General features: G+C 45.8%; 1 protein-coding gene across 1 annotated transcript; it reads right to left on the minus strand.

Moving 5' to 3' along the window:
- Positions 1-12,357: 12,357 nt before the first annotated feature.
- On the minus strand, positions 12,358-19,353 carry C1QTNF8 (C1q and TNF related 8). Its single transcript, XM_052680212.1, is given in 4 exon segments — positions 12,358-14,077; positions 14,727-14,961; positions 19,263-19,280; positions 19,282-19,353. Coding segments are annotated over 4 exon segments (858 nt in total). The 5' UTR covers positions 19,339-19,353; the 3' UTR covers positions 12,358-13,529.
- Positions 19,354-25,191: the final 5,838 nt, after the last annotated feature.

Raw genomic sequence — 25,191 nt, forward strand, 5'->3', positions numbered from 1 at the left:
AGGAAAATTGAAGTTGTTCGTTTCAGACCACTGTGCCTTCCTCCCACGACTTCTTAGCCAGCTCTCCTTGCTCATTTACCGGAATTGTCTCAACTCATCACCTCAGCATGAACTTTGTTTTCACACTGTATTTACCTCTGGACTATTTTTTTTAATAACTCTATCTCAATCCAGCCTTGTTGCTATGAGATAGGTGATGCTCTGGGGTTTCTGTGTTCTCTCTCTTTCCTGCTGTAATCTCGTAACACTTAATCCTCTGTATCTCTTCATCTTTCCCTGAAAAGTCATTAAAGGTGAAACCTTTCCCCACTTGTTCTCTTACCACCTATATCTTGAGCTTTTAAGCCGGATTTCTGACCTCGAGCGATGAGGCATCTCAAACATCAGAAGTGGGCTCCCTTAGCCCACTCTCTGTTTGCCAGAGTGAACCTACAGTGCTGTTGTAGTGCTTTTTTATCTATCCAGCATGGCTAATGGAAAAGTAACAGATCTTAAAACAAACATGTACAGAGGACGTACAGTCCTGTCCTGAGGAGATGTGAGGTTATGTGATGAGAGGCTAGCAGGTAAGTTTGCATCTGAGTTTACCTTCACAGCCCCAGTGCTGCAGCTGTATGCACAGCATAGTCCCAGACCAAAAGCACAGCCATGGTCTGGGAATTACCACCAGGGACAAGCATTTCCCTTTAACTTTAGATAGTGAGGCTCTTCCTGCTGCCAGGTGTTGCAGGTGCAGAAAGTGGGTTTGGGTTTTATATCCCTAATGCAAGAGAATAGCATTTATATGGGAGCTACAGCTGCCTGCTGCAGGCTTCCCTGTCTTGAAATGTCAGTGGGAGATACTGGACTCCATAGAATCATTAAGGCTGGAGAAGCCCTCTCAGATCCTTGAGTCCATTTCCAACCCATTCTACTGTGTCCACTGAGCATGTCTCTCAGTGCTACGTTTCCACAATTCTGGAACACCTCCAGGGTCAGTGATACCCCACCTCCCTGGGCAGCAATGCCAATGCTTGACTGCTCTTTCTGAGAAGAAATTTCTCCTAATATCCAACCTGGGACAAGGGACAAATCTCACCACGTCTCCATGTGAAGTACCTGGAGAAAATACATTTTTCCCTCTTGAGGACTCCAATGAATCGTGCCCCACCCAGCTTTTCTCAGAATTACATCCTCCTGCTTCTTTAAATTTGAAATAAAATGACATGATGTTTCTCTGTGCCGGGAGTTAGCAGTGTGCCCAGAGTGCATAGACAGCACCAAGGAGATGGAGGGCTCCTGGCGACCCCATGTAGAAGGACTGAGGCTTTAGGAGCCCGAGGCCATCCTCAGAGCTCACCTTTCAGGCTGTGCTGGCTATGCTGCCTAGCCCATGAATGTACTGCCCCCAGAAAAAAAAAGTGGGATCAACAGAAACAGATTCACTAATATGGATAACACAAGGCGCTGCGTGGGCTCTCTGCCGGTCCCGGATTGACGTGGATGAGTCATGGCCATCACTGACACTTCAGGGCTGCAGCAGCTCTGCTGAATGGGAGAGGGTTTGCATGTCACACACTGACTGCTCCTCTGCAAAACTGAGGCTTGAACAAACAGAACAAAGGCAGCAAACAGCAGAGCCCCGCCACATCATCAGAACTGCCACCTCTGATGGGATGTGATGACAGCCGCTCCCATGGGCAGAGGGAACTCATTGTGTGGCTCCCAGAATTAATGTGAGCATTCTGCTTTGCTGTCTGCACCACTGCAAAGCCTCACACCACAGGCTGTGCTTGCTTGCCACAGCCACATGTGTGAATCCAGTCCCATATGCCAGGTGACAGACAGAGGTCCTACAGGCCTCCCATCACAGCCTCACACACGTTCTGTTTGCTGGTATGCATGTGTTTGATGGCTCCAGGCAGCAATCAGTGTCATTTACATAGAATAAATTCGTGTCACCAAACTGTATTTGGATTTTTCCAACACCCATAAAATCTCATGTGAAAGAGTTTGCAGTGCATTGCATTTCAGACCTGGCGTGGCTGCGCTAGATACATGGGGCTGAGCTGCACCATACAAGCTGTATTTGGAGGGCAGTTCTGTACCTTCCAATGGATGCACTTATCACACATGTATTGAGTAGCACCTGCCCTGCCTTCTGCCTTCTTCTCTCTGGGACCCTTGACCAGACTTTGCAAATCCAGAGAACAACATGAGAGACACTGGGTAAACCGGCACTAATCTAATCTCAGCTCATTCCAGGCAGTTCATCTAAGTGAAATCCTCTGCCAGAGGAGCAAGCGAGGGCTGTGAACCTCTTCAGTCTCACAAAGGGGGACCTGGCGCTGGCTGCTGCTGGGGGTGGATTTCCTCCTTTGTGAATCACTCGAAAAATTTCCCAATCGGATATTAAAACACCTCCGTATCATTCAGCGAACAGGAGCCACCATTGTCAGAGATGCACTTAGCAAAGAACATTTGCAATTTCCAGAGAGCACAAAAAGAGAGTGTGGAAAATGGAAGGTATGAAAAGCCCATCCACCAAGTTGTTTCTCTTCCCCTTTACAAAACCACCCCCCTCCACAAGACTTACGAACAGAGACCTGAAAGTTGAGCCTGATCTTAATCATCTGATTAAAAAGCTGAAAGACTTCAAAGCACTGCACGTTCAGCACATCATGATGGAAAAACCACAGGATGCTCAAGACTTTTGACCATGCAGTGCTAGCACTCTAGGACTGAGAAGATCATGAGAAGTCATAAAAGGGAACCAGGCATAGCTGAGATGTCTGAATTCAGACTGGCAGAGACAGAGCAGAGCACGCCTGATGCTGCAGCCCTCAATCAGAATCAAGGCAGCTCTGCAAGTATCTGCTCCATACCCACTGGGGCTGAGCTGAAAGGAGGGGCACAGACTGTGGATGTTCACACTGTGGAAGTTCAGATTTGAACACTGGGATATATTGATCTTTGGGGTATATTCACCATCAAATTAAAACGTAGCTTCTTTTGGGTCAAAGGTACCATTTTGAGTTGAATAACATCTCCAGTTCGGCTGCACCACAGGTCTGGCTGCTAACAATCCAACAGTGTGAGCTCTGCTATTGCTGAGTTCTTGTTGGCAGAGGCATTAAGGTGAGGAGTACAGGAGGCTGAACACATGGACTCCTACCAGTACTTTTCCAGTCAAATCAAATTTCACAGGATAATGAAAACACAGGTTTGTGGCACTTGACAACTTGTCAAGTGTCATTTGCAGTGACTAATGATCACAGCGAGTTCAAGAAGCCTGAAAGAAACTCTTCCTGGAGCTCAAGGCTCGGAAAGCTCTGCTTTGCTCTGCAGTTGTGACGTCCTATCACACCTGTAGGTTCTCTAAGAGCCTGCTTCAAGTAGCTCCTTGCATCAGGACTCTCGGTGCATGAGGCACTTTGCACAGAAAGTGGCATTATATTGAATTTGGTTACGAATGGCAGCACACAAACTTCCCTCACTCAGCCACGGGCTAAGACTGCAGCTCAGGAGATGGGGATAAGGCAATGCAGACACTTCCCTGCACATCCCACATCCAAACACATCTCGGGCAGAGGGAGAGAAATCAGCTTCAACAACAGCGGGATCACATGCAACTCATAAATTGCCTGGAAACTATATTTTATCCAGTGTCAGTGGGTATTGAGAGACTGAAAGCATTTGAGGGATTTTATATGGAGTGCTAGGGCTCTTTTTGCATGTTAAAAACCTAATACGTGACTTGCAAGCAGCCTGCCTTCTGACCAACATTGCCTAATGATAAAAAGCTTCTCTTCATGCCAGCTTAGCAGAGAGAGGCCCTGAGTGAGTTGGTGCAGCCGTTCAGAGACACACCATTGCCTTTGCAGCTGCACAAGAGAGGAACAGGCCAAAGCACTGAAATAACAGCTCCTGCCACAAGCAAACAGATCCCAGCAAACACCCAGGACTCTATAGATGTTGGGAGCAGGCTACCTGGTTCTTATTTATCCCACTATCCTGAGATGCTCCAGCCTGAAATCAGTGTCTGCTGGGAACCCAGAGCTCTTTGCATGAGCAGAAGGCACTGGGGGCTGTGTGACTCTGAATGCTTTGCCTGGAGCTTTGGTCAGAAGGAGAGTTTTGGCTCAGCAGAGCTCACAACACCCACTGCTTTCTTCCCCAAAGCCCCTAACAAATGACATTGCCAGTAATTAAGCAAATGTGGTTAGCAGTTTTATGGCTGATAAATTATAACTGCTATTCTTAATGAGCAGAGAGACTCAATTAGACGAGGTTAATATACCAAATAAAGGCTATTTGCTCCACTTCAGAGTCATCCAAAGCGGAACACCCCAGCACTGGGAGATGCTGAGCACAGCATGCAGAGCACAACCTCTCCAGAGGCTCTGATGACCAAACATTTGCTAATGTGCAAACCATTAGGAGGCCTGTCACTAAACGTCTGAAATCCCCAGGACACGGAATTTGAAAAGTCTCCAGTAACAGACTGGGGCTGACACAGTGCAGGCAGTGCTGGCTCTGCACCCATTGAGTTGCTAAGCTTAGTGCATGCTCTGTCTGCTTTACTTTGCCTCATTCTGATCCCAGGGCTGTATGCTAGGGGAATGTCTGAGGATTATATTAAATGGAGCCACAACCAGCATGAGCTGTTCAGCCATGACAAATGTGAGAGCATGGCTGGCCAGGAGTCATTGCCAACACCCTGTGTGCACAAATGTCCTTTCTCAGCTCTGATCCACTACTCCTTTGGGTCCTGATCGCATGAACTCTGCCATTTCCTAATGAGCTAACTTAGTGCATTAGCTGCTCAGGGCTGCTTTAAGCCTCAGCATAATGGAGAGCAATTGAAGACATACCCACTGTTAGAGCAGAGGTTGTGCGAGGAGCCTCTATGACTCAATGTGGTTATTGTAGCATCCCAAATCAGTGTGCCTGGCAGGATTTCCTTCTATATTTCCTGCACTGCATACTCCTCCCAGCCATGTACTTCCATTCCCTGGAGAGCAGCAAGGCTCTCTGCAACATATAATAAAGCCCAGTCATGCAGCCCTGATGCCAAACTGGCACAGAAAGCACTGCACATCTGCATGGCAGGAGAACAAGAAGGAGCTGATATCCACACCACCTACCCCAACAATTCTTTGGATCTTATGACAGCAGGCATCACCACAGCAGCATTCCATTCTGCTGCTGGCAGCTTGGTTCTCCACCCTGGTGCTTGGCTGCCATCAGTGCGTGGTCTGAGGAGTACTTCTGACAGGAAGGAGCAGGCTTCAGGGCCAGACTCTGTGTCTACTCACAATTCTGCATTTTCAAAGCTTTTAACTCGAGTTTAAGAGTGCTGATATTCTCATTTTCCCAGGAGTTCTTCCAAGCTCTTTCCTCCTTGCCTTTAGCCAGGGCTTGGAATGCAAGTGATGAGGACTCTGTGTTGGGTCACTTCAGCCTCAGAGAAATCTTCATCAGTGGGACCAAGGTCTGCAAACAGGAGAGGCAGATCCCAAAACCAGGCAGACCTGCCTGTCTGACCCACTGTCCAACATAGGATGCAGTTCACACTTCTCTGTACAGCTGTCTTTTCAATCAATGGAGAGTCAGAATTCTGCCTTGAAAGAGGACAGAAAGCAACAGACAGAAAAAACAGAGGGGAGAACAGCCTTGCTTTAATTGATTTGCTTTCTTCCCTACTCAGAAACAGGGGTGCACAATCCTCTGGACACCCCCAGCAGCTGCTCCACTACCGTACAGCTCTGACATTTTGCATTAACAAAATAAGCCCAAATAATGTGGCATTCTATTTCCTGCAACAGAAGTTTTGCTCCTTGCAGGTCCTTTCAGTGCCAAAGGTGGGAGAAGGCCTGCAGCTGGGATGGATTGTGAGCTGACACAGAGGTGCTTGTTCTACCCTGACGGAGGAAGGAAGCAATTTGTGCGAGCTGGCTTTAATGCAATTCTCCCTGGAAGAAAGGAGTTGCAAACAGCATTAGGCTGTCTTGCCCAACGGATGGCAGCAATCATCGGGGTGCCCAGATTGTCTGCAGCAGCTTTTGGCTGGCACATGAAGTGCAGCTGCCAGCGAGAAGACTTCCTCTGATGTCAGAGGGAGGAAGAAGAGCCTCAAGAAGGGGAAAAGCTCTGCCCACATCCCTACTTCGGCAGCTGCAACACTGTAAGGACAGAATTGCTCCTCTCCTCCATGAGACCTCATTGAAGCATTACCTCTAAATGTGCAGTGCTCAATGCAGGAGAGATGGGGCCTGTTGGAGGATGTCTAGAGAAAAGCCACAAAAATGGCTCCAGGGATGGAACACCTCCCCATGAGGAGGTCTGTTGTGATAGGACAAGGGGCTAAAAAAGGAGAGGTATTCACTGGATATAAGGAAAAATGCTAAAGGTGTTTGTATGGGAACTGTAGAGTCACAGCCTGAACCACTGATGGAGCACTTGGGGAAAGGACCTGGTCAGCCCTGGGAGCACAGGTGAAGGCAATTTGGTGGTGTGTCTAGAAGGGGTGAAGCCTGGCTGCACCTCTCTTAGAACTCACTCAAGCACTGACTGCCACTGAGGAAGGATCTCTGGTTGGATATCCCTCCCTTGTGGAGCCCTTCCTGTCAGCCTAGATCTTTGGAAGCAGGTGAGCACCTTTCCTTTCCTTTTATAATATCATCCCATCTGCACTAATCTTTCTAATTATGACAGTGCTTATGTTAAGGGCAGTGAGGTAATGACACAGGGTGCTCATTGAGGTGACAGTGCCCTATCCCTGCAGATACGCGTGGTCAGGCTGGATGGGGATCTGAGCACTGATGGAGCTGTAGGTGTCCCTGCTCAGAGCAGGAGCAGGGAGACTGACAGCACACAGCATTTAGAGGTCCCTTACAACTCAAATATTTCTGTTATTCTATGAAAACTGCCCTCAAGCCTTCCTGCAAGAAGGCTTTTCCCCAGGTTCTCTGTCAGTGCTTTAGGCTGTGGCTCAACAGTTCCCACACAAACACCCTCAGCATTTTTCCTTACATCCAGTGAATACTTCCCCTCTTTTTGCCCCTTGCCCTATCCTGTCCCATCATAGCCACATAGGGTGGAATTTGAGAAAAGACTCTTCTACCAGGGGGTTTCCAACTAAGCAGACTTTGCTAGGCAAGAAGCATGTAAAGAATAAAAAAAAAAGAAAGGAAAAAAAAAAAAGCAACACAAAAGCAGGTAGCATGAACCACCAGAGAAAGAAACAACACAGAAAGAACATGGGTTCAAAACTAACATGAGAGGGAAATGGATGTGCTGGAGAGGAAAGGCATCACCAGCTCTTGGCAGGGACAGGGATGGTGCATGGACAGGTGCAGGATGAGAGTCCCCAGCCCTCACAGCTGGGATGAAGGGCGAGGTAGGGACCAAGGGCTGTGGAGCACGCCTAAGCCAAAGGCTCAGCCTTTTAACTCCCTATTGCTCCCTGGCAAAGTGGTTTCTATTTGTTTTAACACTTTCATCTTTTATCCGCTGTATTTTATCTGCTACTTTAAATCTTAGTAAGTGAATAGGTTCTTAGTAAAATCATTAAGTTCCATTCAACTCATCTAAACACAACCCATTAGCTTTATTTGTTGCCTGGTTGCCTTATCTGCGTCGATGTTATCTGGCTGTTCCTGTTGTAAAACAAAAAGTTAGAGAGAGGAAGAAACCCTCTTGCCGAAAGCAGAGCTTCCTTTTGTTCTTACCCTGATAGAAAGGGATCCTTCTAGAAAGCCAGGTGAGATGAGAACTCACCCGAAATTTTTCTAGCCTCAAACCAGGCTGTAAGAAGAACCACAGGGGGATATACAGGCTGGCAGCAGTGCTGTGACACGGAGCACTGCAGCAAGGCAGTACCTGTCTGTAGGAAAGGGTTTGAGCCCCACGTGGCAGCGATGCTGCACACCCGCAGCTCACAGCTGCTCCCGGTGTCCTCCTCGCATCCTCGGATGTACTCAAGAAGCAGCGTTCAAGTTTTAATTCGTGTTTGGTGGTTGGTTTTAAGACTGTTGATAAAAGAGATGAAGAGGGTAGTCAGACTGTAAAGCATGCAGCAGCCTCATGGTAAGCTGCCCAGTGCCGGGTCAGGCTTGTAACAGGCTCAACACAGCAGTCCAACAGAGGTGCAGCATGGAGGTGCTGCCTGGTCCCATCCTGAATACTTACAGGAGAAAACACATGCAGAGAGCTGGAGTTCAGAGGAACTTGCATTGGAAGCAAGTCAGTAGAATAGGGATTTTCTGCTCTTGCTTGTCTGGAAGAAGCCTGATACACAGCGGCTCAGCCTTCACTGAGGTGGAAGAGAGTAGTGATCATTCAGTTACTGGGGAATGGCTTATTGCTGCAGGCTGAAATCAAACTAGGGAACTGGGCTACCTTCAAAGAGCACAGTTGAAAGGCTTCAGCACAGAGCAAAGGCTCCATGATCCCAAGTCCAGCTCAGAGACTTGCTGTACAGCGGGGAGCAGCAGCAGGAGCAGCACATCCTCTCTGCAGGACAGCTCAAGCTCACTGTGAGAGCACCAGAAATGAGCCTTGCCCATGCAGGAGCTTGGCAGGACTGAAACTGCTTCAGCACTGAGCTCAGGGCACTGAGTCAGCTCTCCTAAGCTCTCCCCTCACCTGTTTTTCCTGCTCCTTACATCACGGATTCACACCTGCAGCTGAGCCTACAGGAATGTGAAAAAGCTAATCTTCACTTGCTGCTCTATTCATTGACAAGTAGAAGACAGAAATAAGAAGAGGTGTCTTAAATAAGACGATGTCTGCTTTGCAGCTCACTAAAATAGTCTCAGTCAATGAACTGCTTTAGCAGTTTAATCAACTTAGATGAGAGCAACAGCACAGAACAGCAGGATTTAACTAGAAGCAAAGCATGCGTAATAGGAATAAATAGGAGAAAAACCTGGAATTACACAGAGGTTTTAGTTTCTTTGCTGCCACTTGGCATTGAGAGCGCCAAGCTCTAGCCCAGCCAAGAGCTCTGCCAGGTGTAATGAGCACTAATAGCACTGTAAGCTATTTAGCCAGATACCAGCTGTTTATCACAGCCAGGACTATGAACTCTTCAATAGTTCTTTCTAGAGAGTATTTCTAAGGGTTGTTTGGAGGCTGCACCAGAAGGCACCAAATTCCTTAAAAAGCAAAGAGTTCCTAGAGGGTCTGTGGGAGAGCAGCAGAACCAAGCAGAGCCCTGGTGCAGCTCATCACAGGGACGTGAGTGCACTCAGAGCTCTGTACAACGAGCTATGACATAAAGTAATATCATACCTAAATATCTACTCAACGCTAAAGCAAAGCTCTCATCTGCCACTTCTTCCTAACACCTCATTCATTAAATCCACACCACAGAACTCATCTTTCCCAGCAAACCCAAACAACCCCTGGCCTTTACCACTTCAGGCCTTATGTGGTCCCTTAGCTTGCTGTGGCAGACACAGGTATATCCTGAGCAATTTGCTGTGTCAATAGAAAGAAGAGCTCAAGAACCACATTCTGACGCTGCTTTTAGCTGGGAAAGAAAAGCAGAGAAGGGAAGGAAGCTGTAAGGAATATCTGTGCTGTTTTCAGCTGGTAGGAAAAAGAGGATTAGGTTCTGTTGGAGTTCAGCTACTTCTGTGCTTGAGTTAACAGAATTTTTTGTCAAGCCCATGAGTGTGAGGACTCTTTCCTGCCTTATGCTTGCAGAAGTTAGTACCAAAAGCAAACCATAGAGTAATTGCATAGCTGAGCAAGGGCTCTGCAGAAATCCTACAAGCATGATGCTTCATTTGGTGCAGTCATGTAACAAAGGGTAAAGAATGAGTCTGTTTAGAAGTCACCAGGTCAACTTGACACTCAATAGGGCAGATATAGCCCCAGAAGTTATTGAGCTGCATTGCAGGTTTTCCTCTGTGTGGGTTTGGAACGTTGGGAATTGCAGCTGGAGCTTCTGTCTGTGGGGTTTTTAGTAGGAATTACTTTCTTTGGCTTTTTTGGAGTTTCATTAGACTAAAATGCTGAAACTTCAATCTCTAGAAGAGGAAGGTTAAAGAGACACTGAGCAGCAATCTGGTTTGTTCCTCTGTCCTGAGGCAGAGCTGTTCTTATCATTCCCAGCAGATCCCGGGATGCAGCACTTGTCTTCCCTGCAGCAGCTGCCACCTGCAGACTTTGCGTCTCCTTGACGGTTTTATTCCTAATGCTGACCATAAATCTTGTTCCATCCCCAGGTCGTTTGCTTGCTCTCTCCATTCATCACCTTCTCGGTAGAAGAAGAGATGCTGACCCAGCTTGCTCCTCCATGTGAGGTACTGCTCCGGGGCTCTGATGCTGAGGACATGAAGGAGAGGCTAATGTTACATGAGTTTATCTCCTCGCTGTTACCAAGGTCTGGGCCAGGAAGTGCAAAGGACCACTTTGAGGTCACAAAACAAAACAAAAAGGCATGTTGTCTTTGTCTGTTTTCATCTTCCCATACCAGGAAAAGGAGATTTCTGGGAGTAGCTGATCTGGCCCGTTATCTGCTGCTGCAGAAAGCTCTGCCCTTACAGCTTCTTGTCCAGGCTTTCCACAGGTCCCTCTGCTGAAGCCATGGCGGCTTCATTTTCCATAAGATCTCTGGGGGGATGAGAACTGGAGCTTTGAGTGAAACATACCTGAATTTAATGATGGAGGCTGAGGCAGTTTTGTCATTTCTCATTTCATGTAAAAACCAAACGAACAGAAGGTCTGACCAATTCCTGATGCTTATTTCCAAGGGTGAAATTTAAGGAAAATTAAAGATCAAACAGAAATTGCCCTATTTCCTTATCGTTTTGTTTTGAACACTTAACTCTTTTTTTTTTTCCCCCTCTTCAAATGAGAACTGGAAAAGCTTTTTTATCAAATTGTTGTGGATTGTTGGAAGGATTTAAATTCCATTCCTACAAAGAGGCTCTGGCAGGCTGCCTGTATGCTGATGAGCAGTTCTAAAATATTTGTGCTTTGGATTTGGCTCATTAAGCTGCTCTAAACGGGTATGCTTTTCCCAGCCCTTGAAGTTGAAAAATGGAGGGATGTATTCTGAATGTGGCACAGGGATGTTTTTCTACCTCTCTCTTTTTCAGGTATTTCCTTTTTTTTCTTCTTTTTTTTCCCCTCCAAAGATTTTGGCAGGATGAGACTACAAGTTCAGCGATAATAAGAATGAGTAATTTGAATAATGTGTGCAAACCAATAACCTTTTTCATTATTTGCAAGGCTATTCTGCACCAGCAACCAACGTGGCTTTAATGACTTGCCTGCTTATGGCGCTGGCATATCAGTCAAGGGCATTTTGAATGTGTCCTATCAGAGCTTCTCTGAGTGTTATGGAGAGGCACATGTACAGAGATACTGATATATGGATTTTTTTGCTTCCTTCCTGGTAGAAAACAACTTTTCCCCAATCAGTGTGCATTGAATGTAAGCGTGCTCCAGGGATGTTTTTCCCAGTGCTGGATTAGGTGCTGTCAATAACTCCAGTTGGTTGTGACATTTTAAGAAGGCTGGATCTTTTTTTTTTTTTTTTTTTTTCTTTTTAATTAAAGTCAGCACAGCAAACAGTGGATGGGGTGCACTGGAGGTGCACAGAGCCACTCGATGTGCAGGGAATGTTAGACAGCCTTGTTGGGTAGTTTCTGCAGCTGCAAAGTCGAGGAGGAGAGTGGTGCAAGAGGAGGGACAAAGGGGGAAAGGTGGCAATGACTGGGGGGAAAGCAAATGCCTTCACTGAGTGCAGTAGGAAGGTTTCTGCTGGCATGTGTTTGCTCAGGGCTGGCACCTCTCTGTCAGTGCTCTCAGCACTAAATGGCGTGCTGCAAACAAGCAATGCAACCATTAGGGCTTTTACCATCACCCTAATGGAAGCTGCTGATTAGGAAGCTTTTTTGGAAGGAGTAGGGGGAGGAAAAAAAGACAAGAGGCTGTCTGTGGCAGCTGGGATGCCTGACAGAGGGCATGGGGGGTCTGCATGAGACACCCTTGGGAGAGATTTTAAAGCCCTGCAGCTTTCCCACTTTTCCTGCTAAGGGTTGAGCAGGCTGTGCTGGAAGTGGGAGCAGATGTGATCTTTCAAGGCTGACAAACCATTTTTCATCGCGCATTTACTTGCAGATATGCTACTTAAAAATTTCTATCTTTGCTAAAACTGAGACCTCAGAAAAATTTGATATTCATTTAACTTCTGCATCCTGATACTCAGCTGGGAGCACCTTCTGACCAGCCAAGGAGAATTGGTTTCAGTCTAGTTTCTGGAATCCTTTGGTGCTTAAGTGAAAGTGCAGAACTGGACGTTCAGTTGGTGCTTTTAGCCCTGTGCTGTGAAAAGCATATGGAAATAAACAAAACCAGTGCACTCAAAGCAATCTGTTTATTTCAGCCACTTTTCTGAACAGGTGTGGGTAGGTGAGGCACAGCAGTGAAGCAATTTGTCTTCATGTATCCTAAATACAAACGACTCAAGGTGCAAACAGGAGGGGGTGGGCATGGAGGAACCAGAGGAAAATGAGGTTTCTTGCTGCTGCATGCACCTCTATTTTGATGTGAGACCAAATTCCCTGTAATATCACTGCTGGCAGTGAAGCACCTTTCTTCCTCCTGCTTTCCTCTTCTAGTTACCAGAGGTGAGAGTGCCGGAAGACAGTAATTAATGCTATACTCATGTCTTGAAGACTCCAGCTTGGCAGTGAGCACTCACAAATAGGATCCTAGGCAGTGCCCACTGTTTTCCTTAGAAATGGAAATGCTCATGGTACTCTGGTGTTGTGCAAGAAGTTTTGCTAGCACTACAGCAGTCTAGCAAAGTTGTAGCGTCTGGCTGCAGCTGTACTTAAAACTATGCTTTTGGGAAAGTTTTCTGGGTCAATATGCTGCTATTTATGTAATTCTAGCATTTTGTTCTCAGAATGTATTACTGTATGAAATGGAACAGAAATGTAACTCAGGGTGATTGCATTGTGCAAAATACTAACATGGTGTGCTCTTGCCCACCTGAGTGGAGCAGGCCTGGTGTGGGTGCTGGCAGAAAGGGGGCTTTGTTAGCAATACTGTGCACTGTTAAGCATGGTAGATATGTTCCTTAATTAGCACCTGGACAACAGGTATTTGATGACCCATCGAAACATCTTTTTGGGCTAGTCAGTCCAAATGCCTTCCAGTCGATACAATCCTGTCTTTTCTAAGGAAAAGCAGAGATTAATTTTGTTGTTACCAACTTGGAGACTCTTCAGGGATGTTCTTGGGGATCCGTATAGGGCTGCAGAACTAGGACATTCTGTGCTTTGTTTCCAGTGCAGGCTAAGGGTTAAAGCCTTTACTGGTCATAGCTTGGAGCACCTTGAAGCCCCATCACCTCCATTCACAGGTGTTCCTGGCATGGACACAAAGCCACCAGGAGGCTGCCTCCTGCAGTCCTTCCAAGCAGAGCTGGATGAGCATTTCTAAAAGGGAAGACACTAATGAATGCATCAGAGAAACCCCTACCAAAAGCTCTGAAGCTTTTGAAGCCTGAAGCTAAGGAATAACTACTCTACAGCTGGCTTGATTAAATGGCCATTGAAGATGATGTAAACATCAGACTCCTCACTATAGATGGCGTTTTCTCTCTCCCGCTTAAACATCCTCACCCAGACCTCGTCTCCCTCCTGCAGGTCCAGCATCAGGCTCTGGCTCTGCATGATGCTCCGGTCGCTGGGCTGGGCATAGAGGATCACCATCTCCTCCTCGTTCTTCATCAGGTGCAGATAGGTCTCCTTGAAGTTCCAAGTGTGGACATTGAGGCTGAAGTAGTAGATTCCTGGCACGTAGCAGAAAAACTTCCCTGAGAACATGTTGAAATGCTTGTAGAGGTTCACAAACTCGGTGTCGAAAATGACGTGCTGGAAGTAGTCTGAGCTATGCAAGGGCTTTCTGCGACCCACTGAGAAGGCAGCATAGAGCTGCTTGCATGAATGGCCTTGGGGGCCAGGCTGGCCTTTCTGGCCCTTTCGTCCATTGAAACCACGTAGCCCTCTCTCTCCTTCCTTCCCAGTTGCTCCAGGGTACCCTTTTTCTCCCATTTCCCCCTTCTCACCTGCAAACATAAAACAGAAGATGCCAGACACCATCAGCCTCTTTATTCTCAGAAGCATGCCAGGTGAAAGCTTGGTCTTCCTGAGTTCACAGTGCTGATGCACAAAATATTGAAGTAGTGAAACTCCGTTACCTGACCAGATTACTTACACAGATCCAGCTGAATGCACAGCCCCTCCATGCACAGCTTAGGGCAACAAAGGTTTGGCTAAAGATTTGGCTTAAGTCTGATTTGGGCCTTGGAGAGGCTTTGTCTGGTCTGCATGTCTCTATGCATAGCACTCCCTGACATATCTCCTATATTATGTGTTTAATTATTAAGGCCTTACTTTGTAAGATAAAGCATATGAAATGGAAAAAGTGAGTGAGAATTTCTACTTGTTCTTCATTTCTTATTCTGAGGAACAACTTTTTGGATGACATTTGTATCTGTTTTTTAGTACGATGTAACTTGAGTTCTCACTGACTCCATTTTCTGATGGATTAGAGCTTATTGCCACTTCTTATTTGTGTGCACGCAGCCTGTGCCATGACACCCCTTGGGTAAATAAATCAGATGAGTTTCGTGGTGTAGGAAAGAGCACAATCTGCCAGATGATGTGCAAGCAAGATGGAGGAAGGATGTTATGGCCTTGGTCACCTCTACCCACCTTTGAGGATGGTGATGTCTATGGTTGGCTGCACTTTGGGTACCGAGGAAGCAGGATCACTGCTCATCCTCGTGTATCGTGAGGAGACGATGGAGACGGGCTGCTCTGAGGGTCCGCAGCATCGCACGCACGACAGGCGCCGTGGCTCCCGCCTCGGCAGGTCCTGCACTGCAGTGGAGCTGGGGATGGACACCAGGAGCAGGAGGAACACGGCGCTCATCTTCATCTGAGACAGCTGGAGCGGGCAAAGAACAAACGATTAACATGGTGATTCGGATCAGAGCAGCTGATGGGCCATCTGCTAATGTTGCCGCAAGGTGCTTTTCTGATTAATTATTAGCTTATCTTGTAGTGGCACTAGGAGACTCCAGGTAGGAAGGGTTCCCCACAGCGTACTGTTTACAAGCAACGGAAAAGGCAATCCTCATTATGCGTTACTTATGGTTGAAAAATCTTTCAAGAGACTACACATAAAAGCAGGAAAGCAAAAAGCATTTTGAGATTAGAAGTGAAGGCCGTGGTCCTTAAAGGTGTAGCAAGCACTGCTCACGGTGCTGTTGCTGTCTGGCTGAGGTTGGAACTGCCCTTGCAAGAGGCTCTGGGTAAAAGTGGCTCTCAGTAACTATTTCATGTTTTGCTGTCCTGAAAAAATGAAAAATCAGATGCAGAGAATGAAACTTCATAGGAATGTCTGACCAATTTTTTTTTTTTTTTTTTTAAGGAAAGTGCTGGTGGAAAAGTGAACTTAAAAAGTAAAAGCATTTCTCTTTTTAGATGGTTTCTTAACCTTTTGCTGGTGATCTTTCTGCCATAACCTTGCCAAGTGGTTTGTGGCTTTGACTGTGTCCATTTGCTTTTCTTAGCATAATTCCTCTGTATGTTTCCTATTTTTATTTTCCAGTGTGCAGAACAGAGAGTCAAATATCTGCAGCAGGCATGGACCAAACTGGGGCTGGTTTTCCACAAACAGTAGGGTGAGAACATCTACTGTGTTTTCAGCTGATATTGGCAAGCCCCAAAAACGTTTCTGGTGGTGACTGGTGAGTGAGTTTTTGCTTTGAGCTCCCCTCTACCCTTCATCTAAGGAGGGAATGGAGGTGGTGGCAGGCAAGTGCCTCCTCATACCATGCGTAATTAGTGTCATTCTGCTCATTATGGTGGTGTTTCATAGTAGACAGGATTTGAAATTATGCCTTTTTGGACCTTATCCAAAGTCCAATTAGTGAGATGGACTTTTGCTGACCTCAGGCTGGGAACAGCTAGAAGAGCTCCTCTTCTACCGGCTCTAATTCCTGGAATAGGTGGGGATGGCAATGCCTAGAAATCCTTGCTTTCAGAAATGGAAAAATGAGCATTTTGCAGAGGGAGAGAAGGTATTTACCCATGAGTTACACAAAGGCTTCACTGGGTACGCCATGGATTAGTCGAGAAAGTATGGGAAAAGAAGAAAAATGATTAGTTTGGAGCAAGGTACTTGGATTGTATAGTCATTGTTGGGAGACGTTTTCTTCCAGTTCTTACCTGCCCCAAAAGAGCTGTCATTCACACCTTTTATTACTTGGTGTAATCCAGCTCCCTGGAAACTAGATGAATACTTATTAGCAGCGATATAATAACTTTGCTCCTGACTGCAGTGAAAGTTCTTTCATCAAACCTGTCATAACTTGAAATGATCTTTCTAGTTGTAATTGTACCTTATTCTAGGTACAAGTCTGAGGGATTAATGTTCCTCTGTATCAGTGTTCAGGGCCTGAATTCTCATTTTCATTAAGTCCTTTTTAATTTTCATTCAGTCCTTAAGCCGTCTTTGTGCTGCCAACCAGGACCAGAAATGCAATGTGCGCCTAAACGGACAGCATATCATAAATAAGCAGCCTGTACGTGACCAGAACAAAAAGCTTGAACTACAGAGAGTGTTTGGGGTCCAAGTAATGTTTCTGAGGTCTCCTTTGCAGTGATTAAAGCCTGTGCATACATATATGTATATATGTAATGGTTTAAGGAACACCACATATTCACTCAGAGACCCAGACAACTGGGGCCAACATATCCTCCATGGGACTAAAAGCTATTTAGTCCTTGGGACTGTAGATAGTCAATACCCTGGGGATAAATTCTAAGGCATTTGATTACATTAGCTGAACATTAAAATTGGAGGACATAATTGCTCATAATACCTTCATGAAGGAGAAAGAGCATTCATTACAAGGGGCATTCATAATGGGTGGCAGGCAAAGGCTTCATAAATATGAAGAAATTACTTCTACATTTTTATAGGCCATTATTCTCTTTAAGATGAATGTTGTTCCTATTTTTAGACGTGGCTCAAGGAAGAGAAGTCGGGGTGAAAAATCAGTGTTCAGGTTATGCACCTTTTACACTACTATAATCCAAGCACCCATTGAGGAAATTGTGTCCGTTTGCATGATTCATGAAGAACAATTACTCAAGTTGTTGGCGAGAAATTGCATTTGGAAAATGAAGCCAACCAGGCACAAATCCAGTCAATTCAGGGCATCCTGATCTGACACCCAGACATCGCACACATTTTCCTTCATGGTTTTATATTCCCAAGCAGCTCAATCTTGGAAGTGGTCGGATGTGCATTTGGGGCCAACCTAATTTTTTTTGTGTGTGCATGTATGTGTTACTGTCCTCCCTACTGAATACAGAAACGTGTACTTGGTTGCAAAGTATTTGATTAGTTGAAGCTTTGGTGATGTATGCAAATAAACAGTTTCAGTTTTACAGTTTGCTTGTAGCAGTCAGAGAAGGAGAGGAGAAGTAGAACAGGAATGAAATGGAGAGAGGGGAGTCTGAGAAGACTGAAAGAGGAATCCAGTGTTATGGGGTTCAGGTTGAAAGGCATCCAACTTTAAACCAGAGGAATGAAGTGTGCAACAGGAAAGGAAATAAACTACTAAGGATTTCCATATAACAAGACCATGTCAGTGTGAAGAAAAGAAATGATTTGGGCAAAATTTTGGAGGAGAAGCTTTTTGTCAAATGTGGTGATGGTGGATTTGACATTTATCCCTTTCAGGAAGCAGTGAGCAAGGAGCTCAGCACTGCTCTGCTCCAGGGAAAAATCTTCTGCTGGCTTTGGAAACTTTGGGGTCTGTAAATGTTTCACCTGGACAGAAGAGGAGGTTCTCAGCCCTTCCTTTCCCAAAACCATTTCTCCACTTCAGCTTCTTTGGCTCTTCTTTGAGCTTGAGTTCATATTGTAACAGTTGATAGATAAATGAGTGAAACGTTTCTGTTGCCAATCTTGTGGCGACATTCAGAAAAATGTGAATTATTTGGATGTTTCCTGTGCTTCCTGCAGAATGCTTGGGGAGTAGGAAGCTCGTTGTGAGGCCAGCCATTCAGCTGGTTCAGGTGTAACACATAATGCTAAGATAAATGAGCTTACTCTCCCCAAAATGCTTCCAAACCTCCCCATGCCATAGCTACAGAACGCCACACAACCAGCAGCTCCAGGCCAGAACTGACCAAGATACGAAGGAAGAAGAAATTCTCTCTATATTAAATGGGTGTAGCAGTATTTAGCAATATTTTGGCAAATAATGAAGATTTAGGAATCGTGAAATGAGACATTGAAATCTGACAAAAGCAGTTAATTTCATGGCATTTTCATGCTGACAGTGGTCGATGGTTGGTTGAGTTCATCATAATGTTAGAATATATACTGCTGTTGGAGGGCTGTTTGAATGTACTAGAGGGTTTCTTTGGCTGGAACTACACTTTAGATAAGGTTAATAAGACTGTCTTTTTTGTTTTTGTTTTTTTTGTCCCTTCTCTGAATCTGAGAAGATGGACCAATTTACAGTACAAAATATAAACCAATGGGCATTTTATCTATGTCTCAAAACTACTGGTTTTCCTGCAACACCTGTAATTCCTGACGTCTCCCTGCTGAAAAAAGCAAATTTCTTCCAGAACTTTAGGAATGCCACAAACATTTGTGAGGGAAGGACAAAAAACATTTGTTTCTATTCTGGGAGTTAAATGAGGTGATGCTTTCTACCTGTATGCAACTTATTTAAATATATTTGCTTGGCACTGAGAGCACCTTGATTGATTTCTTGGTTCATGATTGAGTTTAATCTTGCAGCTCAAAGTAGTAGCTTATGTATGAGATGCATTTGCTCATGCAAAGCTTTTTAATGACACTGTATTCCTGAAGAATTTTAACACTTCCATATAAAGCACCACATCTGGGCAACAGCAAGGACAAAAAAAAAAAAAAAAATCCCACAATAACTGCAAAAATAGCTTACTTGCTCTGTACATGGAGAAAAACAAAAGGAAACAAAGCAAATTCATCTGGGGGCTGAACCAAAGAGAACTCCCCTGTATTAGCAATGTGGGGTCAGCAGAGTACAAACCATGATGGGTTGCCTTCAGCTCTGCAAGCAGCCCCTATGGGATCTGCTGGGCTTCTCTTATCACAGGCTAGCAGTACAGATCTGCATTAACCCACTATAGGGCCCTGCTTTCACTGGCAGGAGTGTGGGTATGTTATGTCCTTACCTTGCAGGGGCACTTGGAGATTAAATCCCAGCCATCGCTGTGCTGAGCTCATGCACTGCAAGCAGGAAGAGTTCATGAGGCAGAAATCATTCTTGGATCTTGGAGTTGTGCTTTAAATTTTTGCTAACGTTTTACTTCCTGTTATTGCTATGGCTTCATTTGGAAAAGCAATCTATGACTGTCTTTGCTCTGAATTCACTGTACACAGGACAAAACCAGCCACTGCCCATTTTAATTAGTGATAAATGTGAGCCAAAAAAACCCATGAGGGCTGTTAAGATTAAAACCCTGCTTGTGCTGCAGGGATGGAAAACACATGGATGTGTCAGCTTCGGACTTTGGCACAATTCCAGAGACAGAAATCATTCAGCTTCTGCTTTTTTACCTTTTGTCTTCTTGTATACCCTGAGCTCCTTGTTGCTCCAGCCTTCCTAGCATTGCTAAGAAGCAGGAAATAAAGCAGTGCTGAGGCTGCTCCTGTCTGGTTGCTGGAGTTCCTCTTGGAAACTATTTGTTTGAGATTTTTTGTTTTTTGCTTTTCCCCAGGAGGATCTAAAATTTTTTCATGAGTCCAAAATTATGGAGGAGAGTCAGTGCTGAGTATGGGGCAGTTCTGCTCCAACTCAGTGCTGCAGAGGTGCCCCTCAAACTGGACATCAGCAGCCTATGTCAGCCATGGAGCGATTTCAAGTTGTGCAGATGAGAATATTTGGATCCTGAAGAGCAGCATGGTTTAAAAGTTTCCACTGGTTTGCAGATGACCTTGGTAACGCCCTCTTGTCTGCAGTGTTTATACATTGCACTGGGGTGAAGAAAGGTTGGGAGCAATGCTGGGGACATCTCGAGCCTTGTGAGCTGGCTGGGAATGGAGGCACAGCCAGGATCTGGCCACTGAGAGGCCCAGGAATGTTATCGTATCCACAGTTTGCAATGGCTGCTGGGATGCTGGTCAGTTTCTAGATTTTCTGGGTAGTTCTATTTTTGGATGAATTTTGGTGTACGGATGAAGTCCCTGATACCCCTGCCTAGGGATTGGATCAATCCCAATGATGTGCAGCAGCATCCCTGCAGGACGACCATGATGCCACATGCACATCCCACCCATGTGCATAGGAAGAGGTGAGGATCCCAAGCAAAGCCCTTCTCCTGTTGCTGCACGCACCCAGGCCCAGGGAATTCCATGGATTTAACGTGAGTGCCCTGCAAAGCACCCTGTGGAAAGAAGGTGTGCCTGTGTGGAAATGGATGGGTACACATGGGCACCAGCATCTTCACACTACAGGCAGCTATTGCACATCACAATGAGGCAGCAAAAGGATTTTTTCTGGCTCCTAAACAAACACCCATCCCAATGCAAGCCTAGACAGTGATTCAACCCCATGCTGCCGCCACACCAGCCCGCTTGCAGTGAAATCATTTGCAGGGCAGCTTCTCCCATGGAGCAAAGAGCACTGGTGAGGTGAATGGCACCAAGAATCGTTCACCTATCATAGCTGAAAGGCACATTCTTGGGCATGGTTTTGCTCCATCCTGCCCCAGCTGCAGCCCCATCCTGAGCACAACCAGACCGTGTGCTGCTCAGTGATGCTGCAGCTGAGGGTGGGCGTGGAAGCAAGCAACATGAGCAGAAACAAACTGCAGCTGGTGTAGCAGTAACCAGACCTTGTGCTTCTTTCTCCTGCTGTGGTGAAGCAAAAGAGAGGAAGCAGTGTGGGCAGAGACCACCTTTTGCTATGACTCACCCCACGCAACCTGCTTCTGCAGGGTGGGAATGCTTTGTTCCCCATAGCAATAGTATTTTTCTCCCAACTTATTCAGACCCGTTTAACTTACCTTGTGACTCAAAACCCTGTCTCTTACTTTCCTTGCTGTTGCTTAGCAGAATGCATAATATGAAAGCTGCCGTTCATTCAGGTTCTTCAGTCCTAAGCAGCTGCTGCAGCTTCCTAGCTGGAGTCCAAATGAAACACTGAAAGTTCGTCCTGCTCCTTATGAAATCCAGCAGCGAGGTTGTTTGCAAAAGCTATTTTTTTTTCTTGGTTCTTTGCTTGCATCAACTTGTGCTGAGTTTCTGTGCTTTTGTCCTACTATGGTTTCCCTACAATGCTCAGCCAGTCTGTCTGCTTGCACAGCGCCTCACACAATGATGGAAATGAAAACCAAAAAAGTTTGTGAATAAGGGGAAAAAAAAAAAAAAAAAAAAAGAAAAAAAAGAAAAAAAACCACAGACCCAAAACCACATTGAATGTTCCAGCCAAAAGAGAAAGTGCTGGGATCACATGGAAATAATTTTTCTTTGGGAGATTTCAGCATCATTTTGGGCAGTAGAAAGGAGAATGAAAAATAGACAGTGAAAGCTCAGGTTTTTATACAGCTCTTTTCCAGAGAAGCAGATTTAGGGACCATCTCAAGAAGGTGATGTGTGGCAGCAGCACCTTCCCAGTGCAAAAGTATGCTGGTTTCCCTCCCTTTCTTAAAAGTCTGGGGGATAAAGCCTGATGCCAAACCACCCGTGCTGGAATGCAACAAGTGCCAGCATCCTAGGAATGAGAAAGGAAGGAAAGCTAGCACACATTTGTGGCTTTATTTAAAGCCAGAAAAAAATGTGAGTGCAAAAAATAATGCAAGCTCCACCATCATTCCTGCACTAAAGCTTCAGAAGAAAAGTAGCACCTTTGATCACTCTGTGAACATCAGGAGAGAAAAGGTGCATTTTGTTCTCTCTCAGTACCCTTCCCTGCTTCAGGTCACAGCTCAGTGCTTTAAATATCCCCCTTCCTACCCCCCCGCAATCCTGGCCAGACTGCAACACTTGGTCCCCTCTCACCGTGGAGGCTTTACCCTACACACTGACCAGCTTATGCTTCTTTTTGGCACATTGCCTTTCCCCAGTAGCTCAGAGCTGTGGTCAGAGGCAGGGAAACAGACATGCTGGAAAAGGGGTTTTGGACATCCTTGCAGAATTATTATTTTTTGTAAAGGCAATGATAACATTTAAAGATGTAGGGTGGATCTGGATTATGTAATGGAGAACAGAAATTGTTTGCAGATGACTTATGTCGGGAATGTTTTCATATCGGCGGTGGGAGATAAAACTAACAGGTGATTAAAACAGACTGCAACACGAGTTTTCTTTTAATTCACGAATCTGCATCCAGAGAGACAACAGGGAGGACCAAAGGTTGCTGGGGGGAGAGGGCTGACGCTGTACCGCGGGGAAGAGTTACACACTAGCGCCGTGCTCAGAGGCTTCATCAGAGAAATAACTGAGGTTTACTGCTGTCCCAGTGTGAACCCAAGCAGTGTCCAGCTCTCCATGAGTCACCTCCAGTGCCGAGCTCCTCCAGCCCTCTTGGAGTACCTCCTGCTCTTGTCCTTCTCTGTCCCCATTCCCATCTCCATCCTATCCCTGTCCTCATCCACTTCCCCAGCTCCATCCCTGTCCTCAGCTCCATCCCCGTCCCTGTTGCCATCATCACCATCCCTCCCTGCAGGAGCAGGCTGTGCCCAGCACAGTCCAATGGGGAATGGTCACTCAGAGGGGAGCACGCGGCTGCAGCCTTTCAAAAGCAGCCAGGGAAAGAAAACTCTTACTCACTCGTTTTTAGGAGGGACCTTAAAGAACCTCTAAGAAAAGAAATAACTTTGCCTCATGCATGCCAACCAAAAGCTTGCTTTTCTATTTATTTTGTTTATTTTTTTTTCTTGTGGTGAATTGGTAACTGTAGTACAAAGGTTGATTTTCCCTATTTTTCTCATAGTAACAGAGTCTGAAATTAACCCTGGAAGGAGCTTGGTTCTCCACTTGGCTGTGTTGGCAACCCCTGCAGCCCCCCCACTTCTGGCAGCTGTTGCTGACTTCTCCCTTCTTGCTTGGTCCCACAAAATCATCTGGGCTCCAGAAACAAATATTCTACATTTACATACTGTGTCATTGTAGAGGCACCACATGGCTTATTTGCATGCGTACAAAAATAACTCCTAGATGTCACCCAGCAGAACGAGTGTTTGGGGCTCTGAAAACGACCTTAGCTGGGCAAAAACTGTACAGAAAACTGTACAAAACCAGCTTATATGAGATATTTTAATTTTCACTCTGAAACTCAGGACAGACATAAACTGTTATGGTAACGGCGTCTGGCATCAGAGCCAGTCTCTCCAGATTAAACAGGTTCTCTGCCTTGTAAAATGACAACCTCCTCTTTCTAAATAGTAATCATATTCAAGGAAGGAGGATATTTCTGTTTACACACATGATTTATAAAGCTTGGCTTTTGTCCGTGCAGGGAGCAAGGAAACAGAACTAACCAGTTTTGCAGCAAATTACTAAGAAAGTCAGTGTGAAGGTCAAGGCTCATCGATTCGTCTGCCTGCACCTTGCTAGAGAGCATGGCAAAAAGAGATTAAACCGTACTCAGATAGGAAATGCACATACCCATGGAGAATGTAAGGGTCACAAATGATTGGCTGGCAAAGCCATGCTTTTCTTTGCAGCATTGGCATGCCAAAATGGGTCTGGCCTATAGGAAATTAATTTTTCTTTCTAATTGCTTTGTCTGTGGTTAGGGACGTGCACTGAGAACCTTTGTTCCAAGTACCACCTGAATGCTGGAGATGCCTGAGGAGGTGTGGTAGAAGTGCTGCAAGCGGAGGCACATTTTTTTCAATTTTTCTATATAATGGCTCAAGTTCTTGACTTGTCTCCAGCTCCCTAAATAAGAAGGCATGTTTCGTATGGATTTTTCCATAGCACTGAACTTGGTGAGAGGGACATCTGTTTGCTTTCTCTCCCCCCTCCCAAGGCTGGGGCTGTGTGCCATGACAACGTCTGCATCACGTGGCAGACACACACAGCTGATTCCTATGGAAACATTAAATATTAAACTCAGGTTCCTCTCAGCATTCTGCCTGGGGGGTGATGCTGGAACACAGCAGCCCTCTGGCACTCCTGAAATGTGTTCAGCACTGCATGGGGGGAGCAGCAGGCTGTGTGCAGGGCTGGGATTAATGCCTCCACTGTGCAAAACTCCAACAGCAAGTGGAAAAAGTGAAGAGCAGCTCTGTGTGCACTGCCATGTCAGCCAGAGAAGAGTTCTCAGAGCTTCTAATATAGTAGTAATCCCCAACCGACAATAGGATTTAATAGGATAAAGTACATATGTATGTGTGCATGAGTGCGTGGTGCTTTTAAGCGGCCAATTGCACAAAGCCAAAAATAATTATGTGTAAATTGGAACTTAAACATCAGCGTGTGAATGATAATTGGGGACTGCTTAAGAACAAGTTGCTGAATAGTCTGAAAGCAGTGATTTCACAACAGAGGGAGAAAATATTTACAGGCAGAGCCTGCTTCTGAGAGGAACTGAAAGCTTTGTGCATGAGAAGAAATTACAATTAGAAAAGGTGTCAGGGGGACATGGGAGGCTTTCCCTGCTCTCACAGAGTGGTGTTTGCCAATGGGAAGCTGGAGGCATGCTGTTTAATTAGCCTTACACGAGGCTGCCCAAGCACCAGCATTGCTGATGGTCTCTAATGAAGAGCTAATGGAGGGCAGCGAGACCAGCCAACAGGGAAGGAACCACAGACACCATTGCTGGCCTTGGTTTGAGTTTACTCAGTTCTGGTACACAGTCTTCAGCCAAACACCACTCACAGCCTTTTAATTAACAAATGAAAGTGATGCTAAGCAGGGCTGACATGGCAAGGCTGGAGGCAGGCCTGCAATGCACTGTCCAAGCTCAGTGGTAACGCGGTGCGGCCTAACGAGGGCTGGTCACTGTGAACTGGGTCTTGCTGGGAAGCTGCTGCATATCCAAGCAACACTTAAAATTCACTACAGCTGCTCCAAGCTGCGACATTGATCATTAAAGCTCATCTGCAAGCTGTCAGACTTGTAGGTGCTTCAGGCCCTGTTCTGAAGTCTGACTGA

The sequence above is a fragment of the Tympanuchus pallidicinctus genome, unplaced genomic scaffold, assembly GCF_026119805.1.
Source record: "Tympanuchus pallidicinctus isolate F22 unplaced genomic scaffold, pur_lepc_1.0 scaffold18, whole genome shotgun sequence".
In the NCBI taxonomy this organism is placed as follows: Eukaryota; Metazoa; Chordata; class Aves; order Galliformes; family Phasianidae; genus Tympanuchus; species Tympanuchus pallidicinctus.